Source organism: Bison bison, unplaced genomic scaffold, assembly GCF_000754665.1.
Source record: "Bison bison bison isolate TAMUID 2011002044 unplaced genomic scaffold, Bison_UMD1.0 scf7180017864384, whole genome shotgun sequence".
Classification (NCBI taxonomy): Eukaryota; Metazoa; Chordata; class Mammalia; order Artiodactyla; family Bovidae; genus Bison; species Bison bison.
Window position 1 is genome coordinate 2,894,990 of NW_011494956.1, and position 18,644 is coordinate 2,913,633.

The 18,644-nt window shown below is 47.2% G+C and overlaps 1 protein-coding gene across 1 annotated transcript in view; it reads left to right on the top strand.

Annotated features, from left to right (window-relative positions):
* LOC105001842 overlaps positions 1-18,644 on the top strand; it is a 34,462-nt gene that overhangs the window by 13,475 nt on the left and 2,343 nt on the right. The window contains 7 exon segments of the mRNA XM_010858291.1: positions 1,662-1,684; positions 5,897-6,066; positions 6,178-6,473; positions 9,956-10,060; positions 10,522-10,619; positions 17,376-17,446; positions 18,137-18,217. Coding sequence (XP_010856593.1) covers positions 1,662-1,684; positions 5,897-6,066; positions 6,178-6,473; positions 9,956-10,060; positions 10,522-10,619; positions 17,376-17,446; positions 18,137-18,217 — 844 coding nt within the window.

Sequence of the window (18,644 nt, forward strand, 5' to 3'; positions counted from 1 at the left end):
GTTTCTGCGCAATCTTGGCAACTGCAGGTGGCACAAGTAAGACCACAAAGCCCTGTGTGGTTCACAGAATAGGAAATGTTTTCCTCGAGGCCTGGGCCTCTCTAACTGCGACCCCTACTCCCTTCCCAGCTCCCAGTCGGAGCCTCCCCGGAATTCCTACGCGGGAAGATGGCAGAGGAAACTCATGAGCCATTATCTTCCCTCCTGTTTTCTTCCTCTTTTGCCTCCCTACAATTCCCCTCCCCCTGCTGTTCAAGTCCCAGATCGAAAAATTTCCAGCCACTTCTGTAAAGGACACGATAGGGAAGTGGGGGGTAGGGGTGGGGGAGGGGGAGGTTAAGCACCTTCCCTGCGGATTATATGCCCCTCCTCCATAGACTGGCCCAGGCACTCTGTCTGCGGACTTGTCTGCGGCTGCGGTATGCATTACATACCAGGGGCGAGAAGTCCCAACACAGGAAATAGAAAAGAAAGTGTGCTAAAGGGGCTTTGGGATTCAATGCTCTGAGGACTCCACAGACCAGTCACGCTCTTCCCACGTCCCACCTTGGTCCAGGAGATGCCTGTAGAATCTTGTGGGTGCTTGGGGGTTTGGGATGCAGAATGGACCAATGACGTCACTGAGCCTAGGCCTCCGTAGCAAAGGGATCCCGCCTAGGCGACAGTGTCTGGGTGAATCGCGGCAATTCTGTGATGGTCTTTGTCAAAAATCACACAATGTTGGTTTTGTTTTAAAAGGGGGGAGGGGCGCATGGGACAAGAGACAAACTGCAAGAATAAATATTTTGAAGGCAAACACCCAATGGGTCTAGATTGAATGTGTATTTGATGTGCTGGGTTCCAAATCCCCTGAAAAAGAACCAGATGTTGGGGCAGGGAAAAGGAAAAGTCTGCAATTGTTGCCAAGGGGGAGGAAAGATCAGGGCCTGGTTCCCAGTCAGTTACCCTCTGAAGGGAAGGATGGTGCTGCCTCAAAATTCTTGCTAAGATTTGGGGGGAGGGGCGGATTAAAAAGACAGGGAAAAGTTTTGGTAGACCCATCCCAGTCCCTTAAGAATTTGGAGCTAAGTAGAAGTGTGATACTCCTACCTATGGGGAGCCCCCAAAGAGCTCAGTTAAAAAGCTGGACACAGCAAACCAGCCCAGATTCTGCCACTCTGTTGGCTTTTCTTATGTTCTTCCTCTTCAGACACTATTGGAAGTTTGTCACTCCTGCCCCATCGCCATACACGTCCATCAGATAAATAACGTCCTAACTGGAGAGGGACTGTTTTCATTACCCCTAATAAAAACCAGAATCTTCCTTCCAAATACATCTCTAGTGAATCCGCCCTTGTGGAAGGGGCTCTGCAATCCTCTTCCCGCCCTACCCCCACTACAATAGGTCCCAGAGGCCGTTTGGCCAAGGACTGGAGGTCGGCTGCAAACGGTTCTCTCCCATCCAGCAATTCCCGCCCCGCCGCCAAGGTGCAGGGGACAACTGGGGAACTTGCTTCTTCTGAAGATGTTAAAAAATGTCCCAGTCTCCACAGAGGACTCTTTCTTTCTCTTGCTTTTCTAGGCCCCGTTTTTCCTTCCACCCACATGCAAAATAATGAAATAAAATAAAAAATGCTTAGTCGATCACTAATCGCCTTTAATTTTTCATTTGCTTGTTACAGATGTCCACCGCGTTGCTCGCAAGGTAATCTCGCCCGGCGCAGCTGAGCGCCCGCATCTCTCGCCTGCGACATCAAAGGGGCCGCGCACAAAGCAATGTTTCTTCGCCACGGTGCATCTTCATGGTAAGTTAGGATTTCTATGGCAATGGGCAAGTCGCACTGAAATCCTGAAAGGCCGAGCCTGGAGCCCGTCCAGGCTTTTCATTAAGGACATAATATTTACGTCTAACAGGCCTTTTTTCTTGTGTATACAAGTATATATTTTTGTTTGACGCGGACTAAATCATTTTCATTTAATTTCCGGTAAACAAAACCCACGCGAATGGGCACTTGTTCCCGATCATAATAAAAATGGATAATAATGTGAGGGAAGAAAAGGGCCGCTTGAATCGCCGCTCAGCCCCCTTTGTTTCTGCTTTCTGCGGTGATCAGAGGGCGCATTTGGGTTTGATGGCGAGTTTCTAAAGGCGAGGAAATGGTTTGTAAGAGGGGAAAGAAAAGGAGAAAGGTCTAATCAAACTCGGGTTGTTCAAAGAGTCGGGTTTTGGGGTTGAAAGTGTGAGTTTGACGGTGCATCAGCATGCCGCGTTAGGCTCGCCATGGAAATACGCGCGGGGAGCGGCCGCTTCAAAGGCGGCACACTTCACTGCAGACACTCTATTAAGATACATTTGCGCTGACCTTTGCTTTCACGCCATTTAATACTGTCACTGTGCTCTCCAGTATATACTTCCTCCTTAGGACCTGCCTCGCCAGCGTTTAGGGGTTCACCTTGCACTCTGATGCGGGGGAGGGGCGCTTGACACCAGGGACGCTTTCAGGAAAGGGAGGAGCCGGACTCCGTGCATCTTGACTGCGCCCTGAAGAGGCTCCAGGGTCAGGAGTAAATAACTTTAGGGCAAGCTCGGAAGCTCAACAAATGAGCATCCCCAGCTCGGTTTTGTGCCAAGCAGCTCTCCGCCTCTGGGCCAGGTTGGAGGCCTGAATTTAAATGGGACTTGGGGGAAGGAGCAGGAACCGCCCTGGATGAGTCTGGGGAGTTCAGACTGTGCCTTTGGGACATTTCACTCTGGCCCCCAGCACAGCTCATTCGGCCCCTCTGTCCCAGAAGTTTCTCACACACCCCCAAACTTGTTTCTCCCCAGGGTGGAGTGTAGGGAACCCCTCAAGCCTGGCTGGCCTGGGCATAGATTCAAGAGCCCAAGGCCAAGGGGATAGGGAAGATGGAAGGAAAGTTAGAAGTCCATGTTCCCTTAATTGTCTTGTTGTTTATTTTATCCAAGTACCCCAGTGAATAGGGGAAAAATAAACATGGTGGAAAAAAAAAATCAAACAGTGGAGTCTTCTTTAGTGCCAGTCCTTGTGGTTGAATAAAAAGGATGGTCCGCTTTCTATTCAGCTGAGAAATCTTTGAAGTGGGAGTTATTATCTGAGACATTCCTCCTTGTCGTCCTAACAACGCTGATGAAACGTAAAAGGTTCTTTGTCAGCGATTTGTTCTCCTCTCTGTCAAACTCCCTCTGCCCCGCTAGTTTCAAACCGTTTCTAAAGAGATAAAATCTAACTTCTTAAAAAAAAAAAACACATGCACACTACACTAACTGGTAACTTAGGGCTAAGTCCTGCCAAGGGGAAAACAAAAGCATTGCAGAGACATCAGGTCCAGAGCCTGTGGAGGTGTGCAGATGTTGAGGGGGCTCTTTGCCCAGGCTCTGGGACACGAAAGAAAGAATGCAGAGACAGTGCAGGCAGAGGGTAGATACCCTAAGCCCACACTGTGGGTCTGCTTCTCTCTTTGCTGCTCTGCACTCAGTCAGTCCAAGTCAGGTCACCTGGGGACCCCTCAAGCTCCCACTATTCTTGTTCCCTATCCTTGGAACCTAAAGCTGCAGCAGAGCAATTGTTCATATTTCCTGCTCCTTCAAAGACAATCTCAGCTAAAAATAGACCCATTGTGTGTTTCTTCCCACTAGCAGCTATCAGCAAGCCCTTTCTGCCATTAATAGAAAGAAGAGGGGCTTGAGGGAGAGAGACATTTTTATAATTTCCTGTTTTCTTCAGCACCTTGGCAATTGGAGTTCAGAAGGTCGTCGACCCCAAAGTGCATGCAAACGTCCCGCTCCCCCATCCACATGTGCAGTCCTTCATTTCATATTGTGCCCAGGAAAAAGAGAGAGAAACTTTCACCCAGTCCAGCTTTCCCCAGACATTTTGATGTGGTTTTAAAGGTGTTTTACAAAAATGAGGATGTTCCAGCCTCGCTACCCCCGTGTGTGCTGACTAAATGATTTGTAAAGAAGTTTCCCCAAGCTGTAACCCATGCTGTTATTATAGTTGCTACAAAATGTCGTCTCTTATATTGATTTTTATTTGTTTACTGAAGGTCCCCACATGTTTGTTTATATTGCTAATTTATGGGAAAATGTAATGATTGTAATGAATGTGAATTATACAGACAGGCAAATGTTTTGTGATCATAATTTACTCACGCAAGAAAGCCTGGCTGAAATCTTAGACTATTTGGTACCCCCTCTACCCACACTGTTAGTGATTTATCATCTGTCCCCTTAGCATCCTTAAATTATGAACTAACTCGAAAGGAAAAAAGTTGTTATGTATTTCACTGAAAGTGATTGTTGAATGAAAATATAGTTGAAACCTGTGGTTTAATCTGCTGTAAATATGTAAAAATGAGTTAAACCCGTGATTCCTTTTCCCTCCAAAGATTTTCGTGTACATGGAGATACATTTCCCTATTTTCTTTGGAAATAAACAATGTGATGTTCCTCTTTCCCTTGAAATTCGAGTGTCCTGTTATTGCTTCGTCGTCTTGGGAGAGATTTGGGGCCCGCCCAGCAGCATCCCCTCCTTTTCCCTGCCATCCCTCACGACTTCCAGATACATCTCCAAAGTCTAGTCATTCAGAGCAGCAAAATACAGAAGGACCTACCAAAGCGGCCCTTTTCTTAAAGAAGACTTCTCTCGTCCCCAGTTTCACCCCAGTAACATTGGCACTCATTAACTGGTTTCCATCACGGAAGGGGAAAAGATAGGCCGATGCTTTCAGTGTGTTCCTGGCAGGGCCTGTCTTGCAGTTGTACCGCAACCTCTCACTGCTGCTGCTACTGCTGCTAAGTCACTTCAGTCATGTCCGACTCTGTGTGACCCCATAGACAGCAGCCCACCAGGCTCTCCTGCCCCTGGGATTCTCCAGGCAAGAACACTGGAGTGGGTTGCCATTTCCTTCTTCAATGCATGAAAGTGAAAAAGTGAAAAAGTGAAAGTGAAGTCGCTCAGTCGTGTCCGACTCTTAGCGACCCCATGGACTGCAGCCTACCAGGCTCCTCCATCCATGGGATTTTCCAGGCAAGAGTACTGGAGTGGGGTGCCATTGCCTTCTCCCAACCTCTCACAAACCACCTCTAACTTTCTAGAGAGATGCCTGGTACCTGGCAGGAATAAAACAAAGAAAAAAAGAGAGGGCAGGCTGCCTCCAAGTCTTCCCTAAGCCCTGATGGGGCTTCCCTGATGGCTCAGACGGTAAAGAATCCTCCTGCAATGCGGGAGAAGTGGGTTCGATCCCTGGGTTGAGAAGATCCCCTGGAGGAGGGCATGGTAACGCAATCGAGTATTCTTGCTTGGCAAATCCCATGAACAAAGGAGCCTGGCGGGGTACAGTCCACGAGGGTCGCAAAGTCGGACACGACCGAGCGACTAAGCAGCACAGCACAGAACATAAACCCTCGTGAGGGTTCTTCGAGTACAGTTGCCCGCAGGAGTCTTCCCAGAGGACGTCACTCCCCTCTGGGAGTAGCCGGTGCTCAGACCATTCACCTCCCCGAAGATTGTGTGGCTACAGCCCACAGGACTCTTCTCTGATCCCCGATTGGGAGGTTAGGATTCAGTGAGTTTTAGCATCTGATGGAGAAGCTCTTATCCCGTCCGGCCACTGGAGACATTATTTCAGATATATCAGTACCACCTGAACCACCAGAGCCTTCTTCCTCCCTCCCCTGCGGTCACTGAACCTCTGGTCACCCGCGTGCCTTGCGCCTTCCCTCCTAATTCGCAGGCACAGCAACCGCCGGACCCCTTCCTAACGAAAGAGAAGTTGGGTTTCGAGGGCCTGGCTGGGGCTTGAGATGAGCTGAGTGAGTGGGACAACAACGGCTTTTGGCGTCTGGAGGCTAGGTTCCCTTCGAGAACACCTTGGGAGAACCAACTCGTTGGGCTAGGGTGGCAGGCCTGCAGAGAAGGTTGCGGAAGGGACCCGGGCGCGCAAAGGTGCCAGAGCGACGCGCGAGTGTGAAAAGACAGTCCTGAGGGAACGGCCCCTGGAACAGCCGCGACACGTCGCAGTCAGTGGGCGACGCGGGGGAAGAGGTTCCTGGACTTTAGTCCTGGGGTGAGCGCCCCCTCCCGTCCTTCTCGCGGAAAGGTCCCCCTCCTCCGGCTCTGGGCCGAGGTAGAGCCTCTCCAGATGTTTGGGTCTCTGCGCCCTGCCTCTGTGGGACAGGGCACTCAGTAAAGCCGGTTCACCGACGGAATCCTTGTTGGGGGAGCAAGTGAGTATGAGAAAGGCCCGGGGCACCCTGGGCCTGGTCCCCTGCCTGGAGTCCTCACGGCCGCCAGAGACCACGGACGTCCAGCTACGCCTCCCTAATCCCTCCAGGGACCACGCTGTTCCGCGGGGTCGCCGAGGGAGTCGTAGACCAGCCTTCCCTGGGAGCCGAGAGGACATGTGCGGAGGGCAGCTGCCCTTGCCCCCATCTCTCCCACCCCGCCACGCGGGTCTCATGCGGAAGACCCGAGGTTCGAGAGGGAAGGAGAGGACAAGGGCAAGTGTGCTGGGACACCTGCGTGCCGCTGCCCCTAAGAGTGCTCGGGTTTCCTTGGGATAAAAGTTATTTTGGGCAGAAAAGTTGAATGGTGTGACCTTTGGCAGAGGGGTGGTCACTGGTGCCCAAGTCCCCTGGCTAGTTCACCCTAGAGAAAATCTTTAGGGAAGTTGCCCACCTCCTTTCCCACACTGGTAGCCTCGAGGGAAGATTGGGGATGCCTTAGCCTCTTCGCTACTTCCAATGCGAGCACCAACTGGAAAGTGTGGGTAAGAGGGGAAGACTGGCTAGGCCTGTCCACCCGTGGCCCTGTGCTTCAGTTTCCTTGTCTGCTGAAAGAGAATTTCCAAGAATTGTCTTCACAAGTTTGCTTGGAGCAGTTAATAGCATAATCCTTGAAACCATTTAGAGCTTAGGTGTCAAGTGCTTGTTGTTAACTTGTTGTTATTAGGACCACTTACAAGACTCCATCTTTCAGACACATCACTTAGCTCCTCCTTGAATCAGGTCTCCAGACCCTCCTAGAAAGCAAGGCACTTGCAAAGGTCTCAAGCTCCAGAGCAGGGTGTGTCTTTCCAGGCAGCACCTAGGCTAGCTGAGGGTCCTGAAACTGCATGAGTGTATGTACTCTGAGAGTTCTAGATGCTGGTGCAGGGGGCGGAGGGAGGAGAGCCCGGAGGCAGAGATGCCATTTATTTTTAAAAGCTCAAGAAAAATGAGAGGGAATCGAGTTTATTTCTGTGCAAAACTAAGCAGGAGAAACCCGATCGTCTTAATGTCACTCCCATGACTTGTTAAGACACTAACACTGCAGCCGGCCCAGATTTATTTTTTTTACCATAATTCTGCGGTTACTTTGAATCCAGATGGTGGCCTTTTCATGGCCCAGGTGTGCAGGGCGGGAATGTGCAAGTGGGGGGTAAAAGTGAGCAACCCAGGACAGAGCAGTTTGGGGCAAAAGTCACACAAAGGCACATTCTTTCCAGGAAGGCATCAGAACCTTTTTAAAAAAATAATCATAGTTGTTTAAAATGCTGAATCCTCATTTAAATGCTGAATCACTTTTCATGCTGAATTCTCATTCTTGTTCTGAGAAAATTAATAACATCTTTGTCATCAAGTGACTGAGAATCCCACAATAACATGTTCTACTTGTCACCAACTTCCTGTCTGGGCATCAGGACAGCATTGCCTTTTTAGCCAAATATCTTCAATGAGGAAAATGCCTGAGAGTTTTCTAGGAACATTACCAAGTCCGGACCCCAAAATCATTTAAGAAAAAGAGAACCTCATTAGACAACAAAGAGAGTTCTTGGCGTTTGCCTCTGAACCTTCCAGTAGTTTTACAAACATCCAAAACAGCTGTGTAAGAAAAGAAACGAGAGAGAGAAAGGAAGAAAAAAATTACTTCAGGATGTAAGTTGATAAAATATAAATAGGACCAGGGAGATGAACTTGAAACCTGTCTTGCATTTTTGGCTTCTTTAGATCCAATTTAGACTCTGTGTGAGCCAACATGCAGGGCAAAAATATTCATCAATTCAAAACAAGTCAAGCAGGCTCTGCATGCTTTTGAACCTCAATAATAAATGGGCAGGCTTGAGAAATGTCTGCAGAGAAAAGAAACCCAAATTGGGTAAATTTCTATAGTTTTGTCTGTGCCACGTGATTGTAGAATAATGGGAAGAAGAAAGGGGGAAACCCCAAACACAATATTATCAGATGACTCATACAGAAAATCAGAAGGATGACCAGTTTTCTCTTGTCTGCAACTGACGACTGGCCCATGAAAGATCAGATTAGCCAGATGAGGATAATGTTCTTTGCCAGAACTGGGGAGAACTGCAGACAGCTCAAGGTCCTTGGCTTATGCCACAGCAAGGTCTTGCTCAGGGTTTAATGGAGGCATCTAGCTTTTGTGAACTCAAGGATGTATTCATTAAGCGTTATAAAAAAGTACACCCAGTATCTTAGTGAAAAGTGTTTTGCCTGAAATGTGCATATTCTAAGTCACAAAAACAAGCATATCACCCCAAAAGATTTGCTTATGTCCACTGAGAGAAGGGAGAACAATGGCCTGATGCACATATGCAATTCTCAATCACATTGCAGCCACTTTCACCTCTGAAAATGTGTTTCAAACCTGTGGGTACAAATTTCCTCTACATTTTCTGGCACTGCATTTAGTAAGCAAGGAATCCATAGTCAAATGCTTTGTATCATTCAAAGAACCTGCCAACTTTCTTACACACACACACACAAACTGTTATAGACAAACAGAACTTCCTTTAAATGTGAAATATCATTTCATTGTATAAAGTTAAAAAAAATAAAGGAGCGGTAATCCAACTTCCGGATACTGTTCTGAATTTTTTCACCAGACCCTTTTAAAAGGGGATTAGCAGGGCTTTGGGAGCAAAATCCTTCTGTTTTATTCAATCTCTGATTTTATGTTATAATTACATGTTGTAAAGGCTCTGGAATTAGTATGCAGGCCCCGTCAGGACACGATGCAGGTGCTATTCTAATGGTTCAGCTTTTTAATTAAGAAAAGAGGTAAGAGAATCGAATCATAAAAACACTTTTGTGAGAGCTGAGAACATTGCAGCGACTGCATGAATAAAGCCTTTATACCTTCCTCTGACAGGTCAGCTACCAAGGCGCTGACTTACGACCTTTTCAGGGCCAGACAATAGTTAACAGCTTTCTCACCTTGTCCCCACCAAACCTATTCTTCTAGCACAGATCTTAGAGAAATTGCCTTAAGTCTCTAGCCTTCTAAAAAAGATACTGCAATTAGAATAGATACATATCCATATCTCAGGGCCCAACCACTTATCTCTTGTTCTCCGCATTCCTTTTCATGAGTGGGGCACAAATATAGTAGTATATGAGGGTGGGGAGAGAATCTGCCCTAAAATATCCACACGGGGGAAGCAGGACCAAGGCCAAGGTGGACACCGCCCCCCTCCCCTCCATCTCTGGGAAAATAAAACAAGGAAAGTGCAGGAAAAGCAAGGTAGGGCCTCCAACCAGTTCTGGATGTCTTGGAAGTGGGCTCTCCTTTGAAGAAGCAATTTGGCCTGAACACTGTGGCCTTCCTCAATTCAGTTCAGTTCAGTTCAGTTCAGTCACTTGGCCTGGAGCAGTCCAAATTGGTTGAGTGTCTTAGTCCTTCCTAAGTTCCTTCAGCTCTCTAGTCACTTCCTAAGAATCCTCACCTTGGAGTAAGACTGTTCTTGCCTATGACACCCCTGGCAGTCCCACCAAAGTCACACTGGAGGCCCTTCAGCCTTAAGACACCTCACCATTGGGCCCGAAGCCGTCAATCCCCCCTCGATTCTTCCATCCCAGGTTTTGCCAAAATTGGGGGCCCAGATCTGGACTCCTAGGGACTTCCCCACTCTGTCTTCCACAGGCCCCTGTAAAACTTCTATCCATCGCCTTTTCTTCCAGAACCCAGACAGTATGATTGGGAGACCTGGTCCAAGGCCAGAAACTCAGGCTCTGCCCTTCCTGAGGAGGCCAGGGCGCGCCTGGGCCCAGCTGAGAACAATGCGAGTATTAGGATATCAGCCGCCCTCGCAATGATCACGCGTTCAACGATTTTGTTTTCACGGCTGAGGGGGCTTTTTTCCAATGTAAATCAAGCGCTTTAGTTATTAAGGCCGAACACTAATCTCCAACAACCTTGACATAATGTGGCCGGGCGCGACGGCCCACTTCGCACCTGCAGTCTGAATAGGGCGCCTTGTCAATGGGGGACACGCTTGTTGCCCCGGCTTGCAAAAGAGGGGAGTGAATAAGTCAAGCTTTGTGAATGCCCATGCGCGCTCACCCTCCCGCCTTTGATCACGGAAAATGTCTTCTAATTTGTCCTTTTTCATTGTAACAACGTTTTCAAGGCCCTTTCTATTTTTCCAAACCACATTTTTATAAAGAACATAAATCGCCCCCCGAAAACAAAAGGGGTGCGTCCGGGCCAACTGGCGCCATCACGCTTCAGTGTTTCGCCGTTCTAGAAAGTTTGTTGCGTCTAGAAGCTACCCTCACTGCAAACGATGCGCTGGAAGGTCCCAATCATCTACAGCTCCAGATCCGGGCTTCTGGAAGGAGAGTGGTAAGGGGTTACGCGAAGGGAATGTAGAGGGGACTCCCTTTGAGGGAGGGGAGACGCACCGGCCAGCGGCAGGCGATCCCAAGGGCCAAGGAGCTAAGATTCAAACGGTCAGGACCCAGGGGTCAGTTGTGTCCTTTGAGGATGTTATGCCACTTCCTGGCCGCTCCTGAACTCAGCAGGCAATTCCCGGAAGTGGAAATGGGTCATCCACTTTTTCCTATGCAAAACCGATTCGCTCGCTCTTTCCTATCCCTTTTCTCCTATCCCTACTTCCGCAATCGGCAGTGGTCCTGCGTTCCCAACAGACCCTGGGAAGTTGGGGTATGTCAGGAGAGACTTCCTGCCCGCAGACATTCCCCTAGATCTTCGGTTGTTATCCAGAGCATTTTAGGAAACCTCCTTCCCCATCAAAACCCTACAAGAAAACAGAAAAGTAGTGCTATCTTATCCCGGGCCATGAAGCAATCTCTTTGCTGAATGTGGCTTTTATTCGGGTTTGCAATTCACTAAATCTCTCTCCGGGAATACACAGGCATTAATGACGTTGATGTCTCATTTGATGGGATATTAATTATCAAGTTGCAAATCAATGAGCAATCTCCGCCCCTCCTCCCCCACCTCCACTCCCAACACTAATTTGGATTTCCAAATGTTTTGGGGGACCCTTTGCCAGGAACCCTTTTATCCTAGAGTTTTAACCTCCCCCTCTCCTAGAAGATCAAATAATTTTTCTAAGACAGAGGCAAGCCAAGACTTCTTTTTCCTCTAGTTAGTTATTACTTCAGCGCAGGCTCCGCGGAGTAAGAAAACTAACATCACCCACTAATACAGTTTAAAACACTTTGATGTCTTGCCAAGAAACACACTTCCTTCAAGAGAGAAGTCAACATTTGTTTTTCACATTAAATGGCGTTTAGTCGCCAGTGGAAAAAAATAATTCTAAGGACCACTTTTTAATTCGATGGATAACAACCGCAGGGGTCTAAAAGAAAATAACGACGATAGCTATAGACACAAATAACTAAATTACCAAAACGTTAGTATATCTCCCGGCTTCATTAATATGTAACAGACTCCCCAGTTAATCTCCAAAAGCTAGTGTTCCCCCTGTAAAATGGCACTCTGGGACGAATTGTACATGAGATCAATCACTGCTAATGCAGGAAGGTTTACTGCAGGAAAGAAAAAAAGCTATTTACACCTTCAAATAGAAGCTTTTCAGATTTAAGAGTAAGAGCCATACATCACCCAGAATAAATGATTATGAATTGGTAAACGCGCCCTCCAGCGATTAGCTATTCGAAGCTATTTATCATTTCTTGGGTAGAGATGGTGGTGGAGTTCCCTCCCCACCCCGCTTCTTCTCCTTTGCCTTCTTTTTAAAATCATCTGACTGTTTGGAAAGAAAAGCTTGACAAGCCGAGTAGAAGGAAGGGGAAAAAATAACGCCACGGGAAAGTTTGTTTTTGCATATACTCGAAGTCATCAAAACATGGCGGTGCAGATAGAAACGGGGTCATGGATGGAGCGCTTAACAGGAAACAATGCATCCCTTTCATTGTTTCATTTGTTATTAGAAGAGTGTTTGCCCATTGCAGTTGACACATCAGCAGGTATTTTTTTCCCTCTGCCCCTTCTCTTTATTGATCCCCTCCCCGATTATATTTCCCTCCTTCATCCAGTCCCTGAATTCAGAGAGTTTATCATCAGTACAATTCATTCTTAGGAACTTTCTGTGTGTATGTGAGCGCGCGGGAGCTGCCCGTCTGCTCTGGCTCGGATGTGTGTGGCAATGTGCTTGCTCAAGACCATCACCCGGAGGCCCACCGAGTCACAGTCGTCCAGGGAGACTGTGCTCGCGTCAAGGCATGGGCTTAGGGACTCCTGGGGACCCCGCTTGCTGTTTGCAACACGAAAGCATATGCAGCCCCTAAACATTTCAAGAGAGACAAAGGCTGGAACCGAGGACTGACTTAACCCTGGTGAAAACTAACCCACAGCCCACCTCCTTGGCCCTGTCCAGCTCTGGAGCCAAAGAGGGGTACCGAGACCCGACTAGGGCCAGGGACTAACAGATTTAGGCCTCAGCCTTGGCTGCACTTGGGATCGCTGGTGGGGGCGACTTCTGGCGTTAAAGTGAGAATTCTCTCCAAAGCCAGGTAGAAGGCGACCCAGGGCACTGAAAGGGTAGGGTAGGGGGATAATTGCTGGCCTGTCCATCAGTGACGTCAACCTGTGGGATGTTTGGCGGAGGAGCGTCCCGATGTCCTCTTCTTTTCTTGAAGGTGGAAGGAACCTCAGGCACGAGCTCTGTATAGTAGGGGGAGGGGCAGAGCACAAGTTCGTCAGCAGAGAGTTCTCGAGTCCAGGTCACTAGACCGGGGCCTCACTTGCCCACTCCTCTCAAGTACTGTGCCACATTCGGCGACGGTCCACGTGTGGCAACTGGGCAGCACTCTGTGGGCCTCCTTCAAGAACCCTTGTACCTGTGCATCCACCTGAGTGTGTTGAGCCATCCAACAGGGAGGCGTGGTGGAAATTTTGGAGGCCGGTTACATTTCCCAATTGGAAAAGAGGGCTAGGCACAATTCTTATATGCTTTCAGTGCCCCGAATTCGGATTTGAGTTGTGTCAGGGTCTTTTTTTTTTTTTTTTTTTTTCAAGTTGAAGGTTTAATAGGACTGGGAGGGAAACTGTGGCTGTAAGTCCGTCATGGCAGGTAACACTGCCTAAGGGATCTTCCAAGCAAAACAAGCAAATATGCAACAGGCCTTGCAGAGAGTCTCAAGGTTGCAGAATAAACCCATGGCATTCCCCACACAGGTAGGTAAAGGACCTGTTTCAGGCTTGCTTTTATCATTGACTTTTAAAGCTAAAGCATTTGCAAAACATTTTACCTATAAAGACAAAAGGAAGGCAGATCCCACCTCCCCCGCCAAAGTTGATAAGAATAGTTGGAGGCTGACTCTTAAGTATCTAACTGTGCATTCCAGATTTAAAACATAATATGAAGTTATTATGAAATAAATTGATGTCTGGGAAATGGGAGCAGAAATTAAACATTTCCTGGTTAATTTCAATTTTTATTTCCTGTTCTAGTATGTAAACTTTCCTCCTCCTTTCCCCCATAGAATCTTCTCCCATTCTGATAACTCATGACAGGCTGGTATAGAAAATCTGCTTGAAGGATCAGCTCAGACAGTACTGACCTTCAGGGAATGGATTTTTCTTTAGTTTTCAAAGCTGGCACAGTCCTGTGCTTAGGAAAAGAGAAATGGAGTGAAGGAATGAGCTCAGAAGTTTGAAAGAGGAAACAGACATTCCTCTTGTTTCTCTCTCCCCCCAAACCTTTAATACTTTGCACTTAACCTTGACTCCAGGAAGGAGAGGGGGGGAAAAAAAAAAAAAACAACTTGATAATAAACCCTGTGAAATAAGCACATTGTCATCATAAAGGTTTAATTTTTCAACTCCAGCAAAGAATATTATTCATTTACTTTCTATTGTTCTCTAAGCTTTTATTCTTAATTTAAAAATTTAATGCCATTATTTTCTTCTGTACAGCCCATTTTTTAAATAAAGGATATGTTTTCAATAGTGAAAGTCTCTGAAGGTCTATAATATTATTTATCTGAATTTTGTAGCTCTGAGGGCTGTATATGCAATGTAATTGCTTTAACATGTTTTCATAAATTACATTCAGAAATGTGTCATAGTAAATTACCTTTGTAATAAAATGTAAAAAATGCAAATGGCTGTTGTCTTTATTACGTTTTAAACCATTGGTTTATCTGCACTATTTCACTTGTCACTTGCACAATATGTTGGCTAAAGGGGCGGCACAGTTTGATAACAGAGAGCTGGGTCCTGTGTGTAATCTTGCAGGCACGTACAGTTTGGGTCATTTCCTCATCTCCCGCAGAAAAGACATTATCTGGCTCATATTTACATACTTTTCAATATTTGTCAAACAATCATAAATTATAAATTAATGAAATGTTCGACAGTCTTCAGAGATCAGACTAATGAAGACATTTACCTTTTTGGTGATTCTGAGTCTCATCTTTGTAAGTTTAATGACATTTCAATGCTCATGCTTTATTAGGCTTTATTAGATTTGTCTTTCACTCCCGCTGTCATTCAGATGTCTCTGCTGAAACATCACCTGCTTCAGGTAGAACAAATAGACTTCAACCAAGAAACCTCCAAAATAGGGACTCTGTCACCTTAGTTTTAAGAATTAATGTGAGTTGGGTCTAAAGACCACTGGAAATTTTTACCCTTCTTAACTGTTTTAATGAGACTGATGTAACACTTATTCACTAGAAAGCAATAACATGGATACTCAGAAAGATGTAGGGCTGAGATAGACTGTAGTTTCAAAGTGATTTACAGCAGCAATATTAAGAATGAGGGAGATCAACTCTGATCCTGATTTCACAGGAATGGGGGGGGGGGATGCTTTAAATTTTTCTTTGGATTCAAGATGGATGCATAGTTCCTAAACCATTTCTTGAGTCCAAAGGAAGGGGACTCATTTAGAACTCAGCCTAAATCTTGGCATCATCTCACTCAGCTTTGGTCTTAGGCAAGCAAAGAGCTCCTCTTTTCAAATGTCATCACCCATGGGAGCTGAATTAACCTTGTGTCCTCAGAGGGAACCCTAGGTGTGTGCCTGCTCAGTTCAGGACAGCTTGAAAGGGATGGTGTAAGTGCCATGTGTCTGTGAAGTTGACACATTTCCCTGGAAAACGTTGGCTCTCAATGCTCTCATTATGATTGATGGCCATGAGGCTTTTTAATAAAATTATAGGTGATGAATTTAGTTCAATCCAGAGAGGTCAAACGATCAGCCTTAGGATTCAAATAGTAAATCACAGGAAACAAATGCACATCGTCATCACCATCCCCAACCAGCAGGCCACCAGGATGGAAGTGAGCAGGGGCTTTGGCGCCATCTTACTCCAAACAAAGGGCAAGGAACCGAGGAAGTCAAAATGTCAATGTCTCTGTCATCAGGTTGTGTAATTTTATTAGCCCTCTTGCAAATTTTATCAACCCGTGTTATACACACTTCCCCGCTGGGCCACCAGACGCCTTGCTTTTCTTAGGCTTACCCATGAGGACATACATCCTTCAGGACACAGAGGTGTTTGTGGAGCTGAGATGAGGCTCCTGAAAGGAGGGGGAGCTCATAGTCACTCTGAATCATCTTTAAGTAGAAAGAGATTGTGTGTGTGTGTGTGTGTGTGTGTGTGTGTGTGTGTGTGACAGAGAGAGAGAGAGAGAGCGGGGAATCTGAAAGAGAGTGTAAAGGACGCCGCCGGGCCTTTATAGGGATCCACAGCGTACCCGTCAGCCAACTCGGCTTGGAGCGAAGCGCGAGGCGTTCGCTGGGTGGAGAGCAGGAGGGGGACTCCAATTCTCTCTCGGAGCAGGGACTTAGGAGTTTAGCCTTTGCCCCTTTATAAAATATACATCAGGAATAAAACGGCAGCCCATTAAAGGCCACCATCAGTACCTATAAAAACGTTGGGAGCGGCTTCAAAATATTTCCAAACACTACTTTTTTAATACACAACGGAGAGTTATTAAGCGGCTTCTTGGTGAAGCGAGCATGGCTTCCGCAATCATCAAAAATTGATATGTACCGCTAGTAAAGTAATTATGCGCCATCCTGAGGATAAGGGAGCAGGCAATTGTTAATCCACTTGCACACCCGTTGACTTGCAGCATCAAGCTGCAAATAGCTTAATTAAGTCATACACGTGGACTATAACCATATTGTTCCGTTGCATTATGCACACTATATCTCAATTTATTGGGACAATTAATGCGAGAGCTCCACTTCGGGTGGGAAAGTCATCCACCCTGCGCCCAAGTTCCTTTCTATGTATACTTGCCTGACCCAGAAAGCCGAGAACAGGGAGAATTGAGAGAGAGGGGGAGAAAGAGAGAGAGAGACAGGAAAAAAGAAAGAGAGGGATATTTCGGGTAGGGAGTTGGGGTGAAATTTGTCATGAGTAAACGTTGGCCCAGTGGCGTTGTCTGAATGGAGTGCCCTAAAAGCTGAGGTTAAGCGATTGCCTTGGACAGACCATACAGTTCATCACGTCAGAGCTGGACAGGTTTATTTAATTGGGCTGAGTCTCTAGTAGTTTAATTATAATTGTAAAGCGCAAAGCAGAGGCTGTTCATCAATCATATGAAATCTTCAGCCCAGAGGTCAGAGGTGTGCTAGGACAGTTATGTAAATCGGCTCCACCCCACCCCCACAAATGTCTATTGGCCACAGGCAGTTTGTTTTTCTGAGTGAAAACTACAGAAATCTTTAGAAGTAAACCAATAGACTCCCCCCATTTCGGAGCAACCTAGGCACAGAAGTCAGTCCTGGAATCCCCCTCACTCACTTCTTGAGGGTGTAAATATTCGAGGTGATATGCGACCAGGAACACTGTCACCCGCCTGAGAAAGAACCTGGGCAGCAGCAAGGAGAGGAGAGGAGGGAGCGGACCCCACCCTAAAATCAGGGATGCTTGACTCATCTTCCCCTGCAGGAGCGAGAATCCGAGGCCTCAGTTGGACTTTGTTGTACCCCCTTCTCTTGAGGTACCCCCTTCTCTTGAGGTACTTCCTTCTCTTTGGGTACCTCTTTCTCTTGAGGGCCAGTGGGAGTGCTCTAATTTAGGTCTGAAGTGCAAGATGCCCAAAGTAGGGAAAACATTGACGGAACTCTGGTTCTCATTGCCTCTTTAGACCAGGTGGGGACCAGGAATCACCATTCTCAACTTCCAGCACCACAAAGGAGTGGAGAACTCCAAGTGGAGGTAAAGGGGCTTGTCGTCTATGTGTCCCTTAAAGCTGGTTGATGTGAACCAGCCTCAGGTCTTGTGGATTTTTAGTTCGGTTTGTCCCACAAGATGGGGACATTGATTATGATAGTTATTTCAGAGATGAGGTCTGGATTCCGATCTGCTGCTTTCCTCCAGGGTCCTGGAACAGTTGGGGGCTACAACTTTCATTCCCGAGGGCCCAGCCCCCTCCTCTCCACCCTCTTGCCCTCAGGTCTGCGGGGGCCCACTGCAGAGGTTTCCTCCCTCTGCAAAAAAAAAAAAAAAAAAAAAAAAAAAAAAAAAAAAAAAAGGCATTCCCTGCAAAAAACATTTCCAAGGGAAGCTCCGAGGTGTTAACCTGGAGTGAGCGGGTGCGTGGCCTGAGCCTCTCAGCTGCCCCCACATCTTTCCACCAGTTCCCCTTTCCCATTTGTTTCCCTTCATTTCCAAAAGAAAAGCGAATGCCTCGTCTTTTTCAATCCATGCTGTAGGCTTTCTCTGGAGTCTGGGCACTGTTGAGAGACCAGGTTGGGGGACACTCCAGGTCTTCCCAGAGGCACGTGGGTTCCCTGGCTTTCCGCAGGGAAAGGAGGGGGACAGCCAGGCAGCCACTAGGACTAGGTCGACCCGGGAGGGGACAGCCAGTCCAACCCCAGGATTGTCGAGGTTTCCGTCGGTTTCCAGGGACCTGATCCTGAATCTCCAGAGCCGGGAGAGGGAGAATGTGGGTCCGAAGACCCGCTTGTTGGGAGCCTATGCTTCAGGGTACTGTCCCCACTAAGCCTACCTCAGCATTTATAGCAAAAACAGCAGAAGTAACCCTGCAACAGGGCAGTAAATATTTACTGTGCTCCTTCTCTACGTGCTTTGCACTCTCAGTCCTATTTAAAACGAACGAACGAAAACCCGGGTTTGAAACAGAGTCTACTTTTATGCCCATTTTAGAGATGAGGAAACAGAAGTGAAAGTTGCTTAGCCCTGTCCGACTTTTTGCGACCCCATGGACTATACAGTCCATGAAATTCTCCAGGCCAGAATACTGGAGTGGGTAGCCTTTCCCTTCTTCAGGGTGTCTTCCCAAACCAGGGATCGAACCCAGGTCTGCCCCGTTGTAGGCCGATTCTTTACCAGCTGAGCCACAAGGAAACAGAGGACTGAGACTTTATTCAGGGACCCTTACGAAGTGGCACAG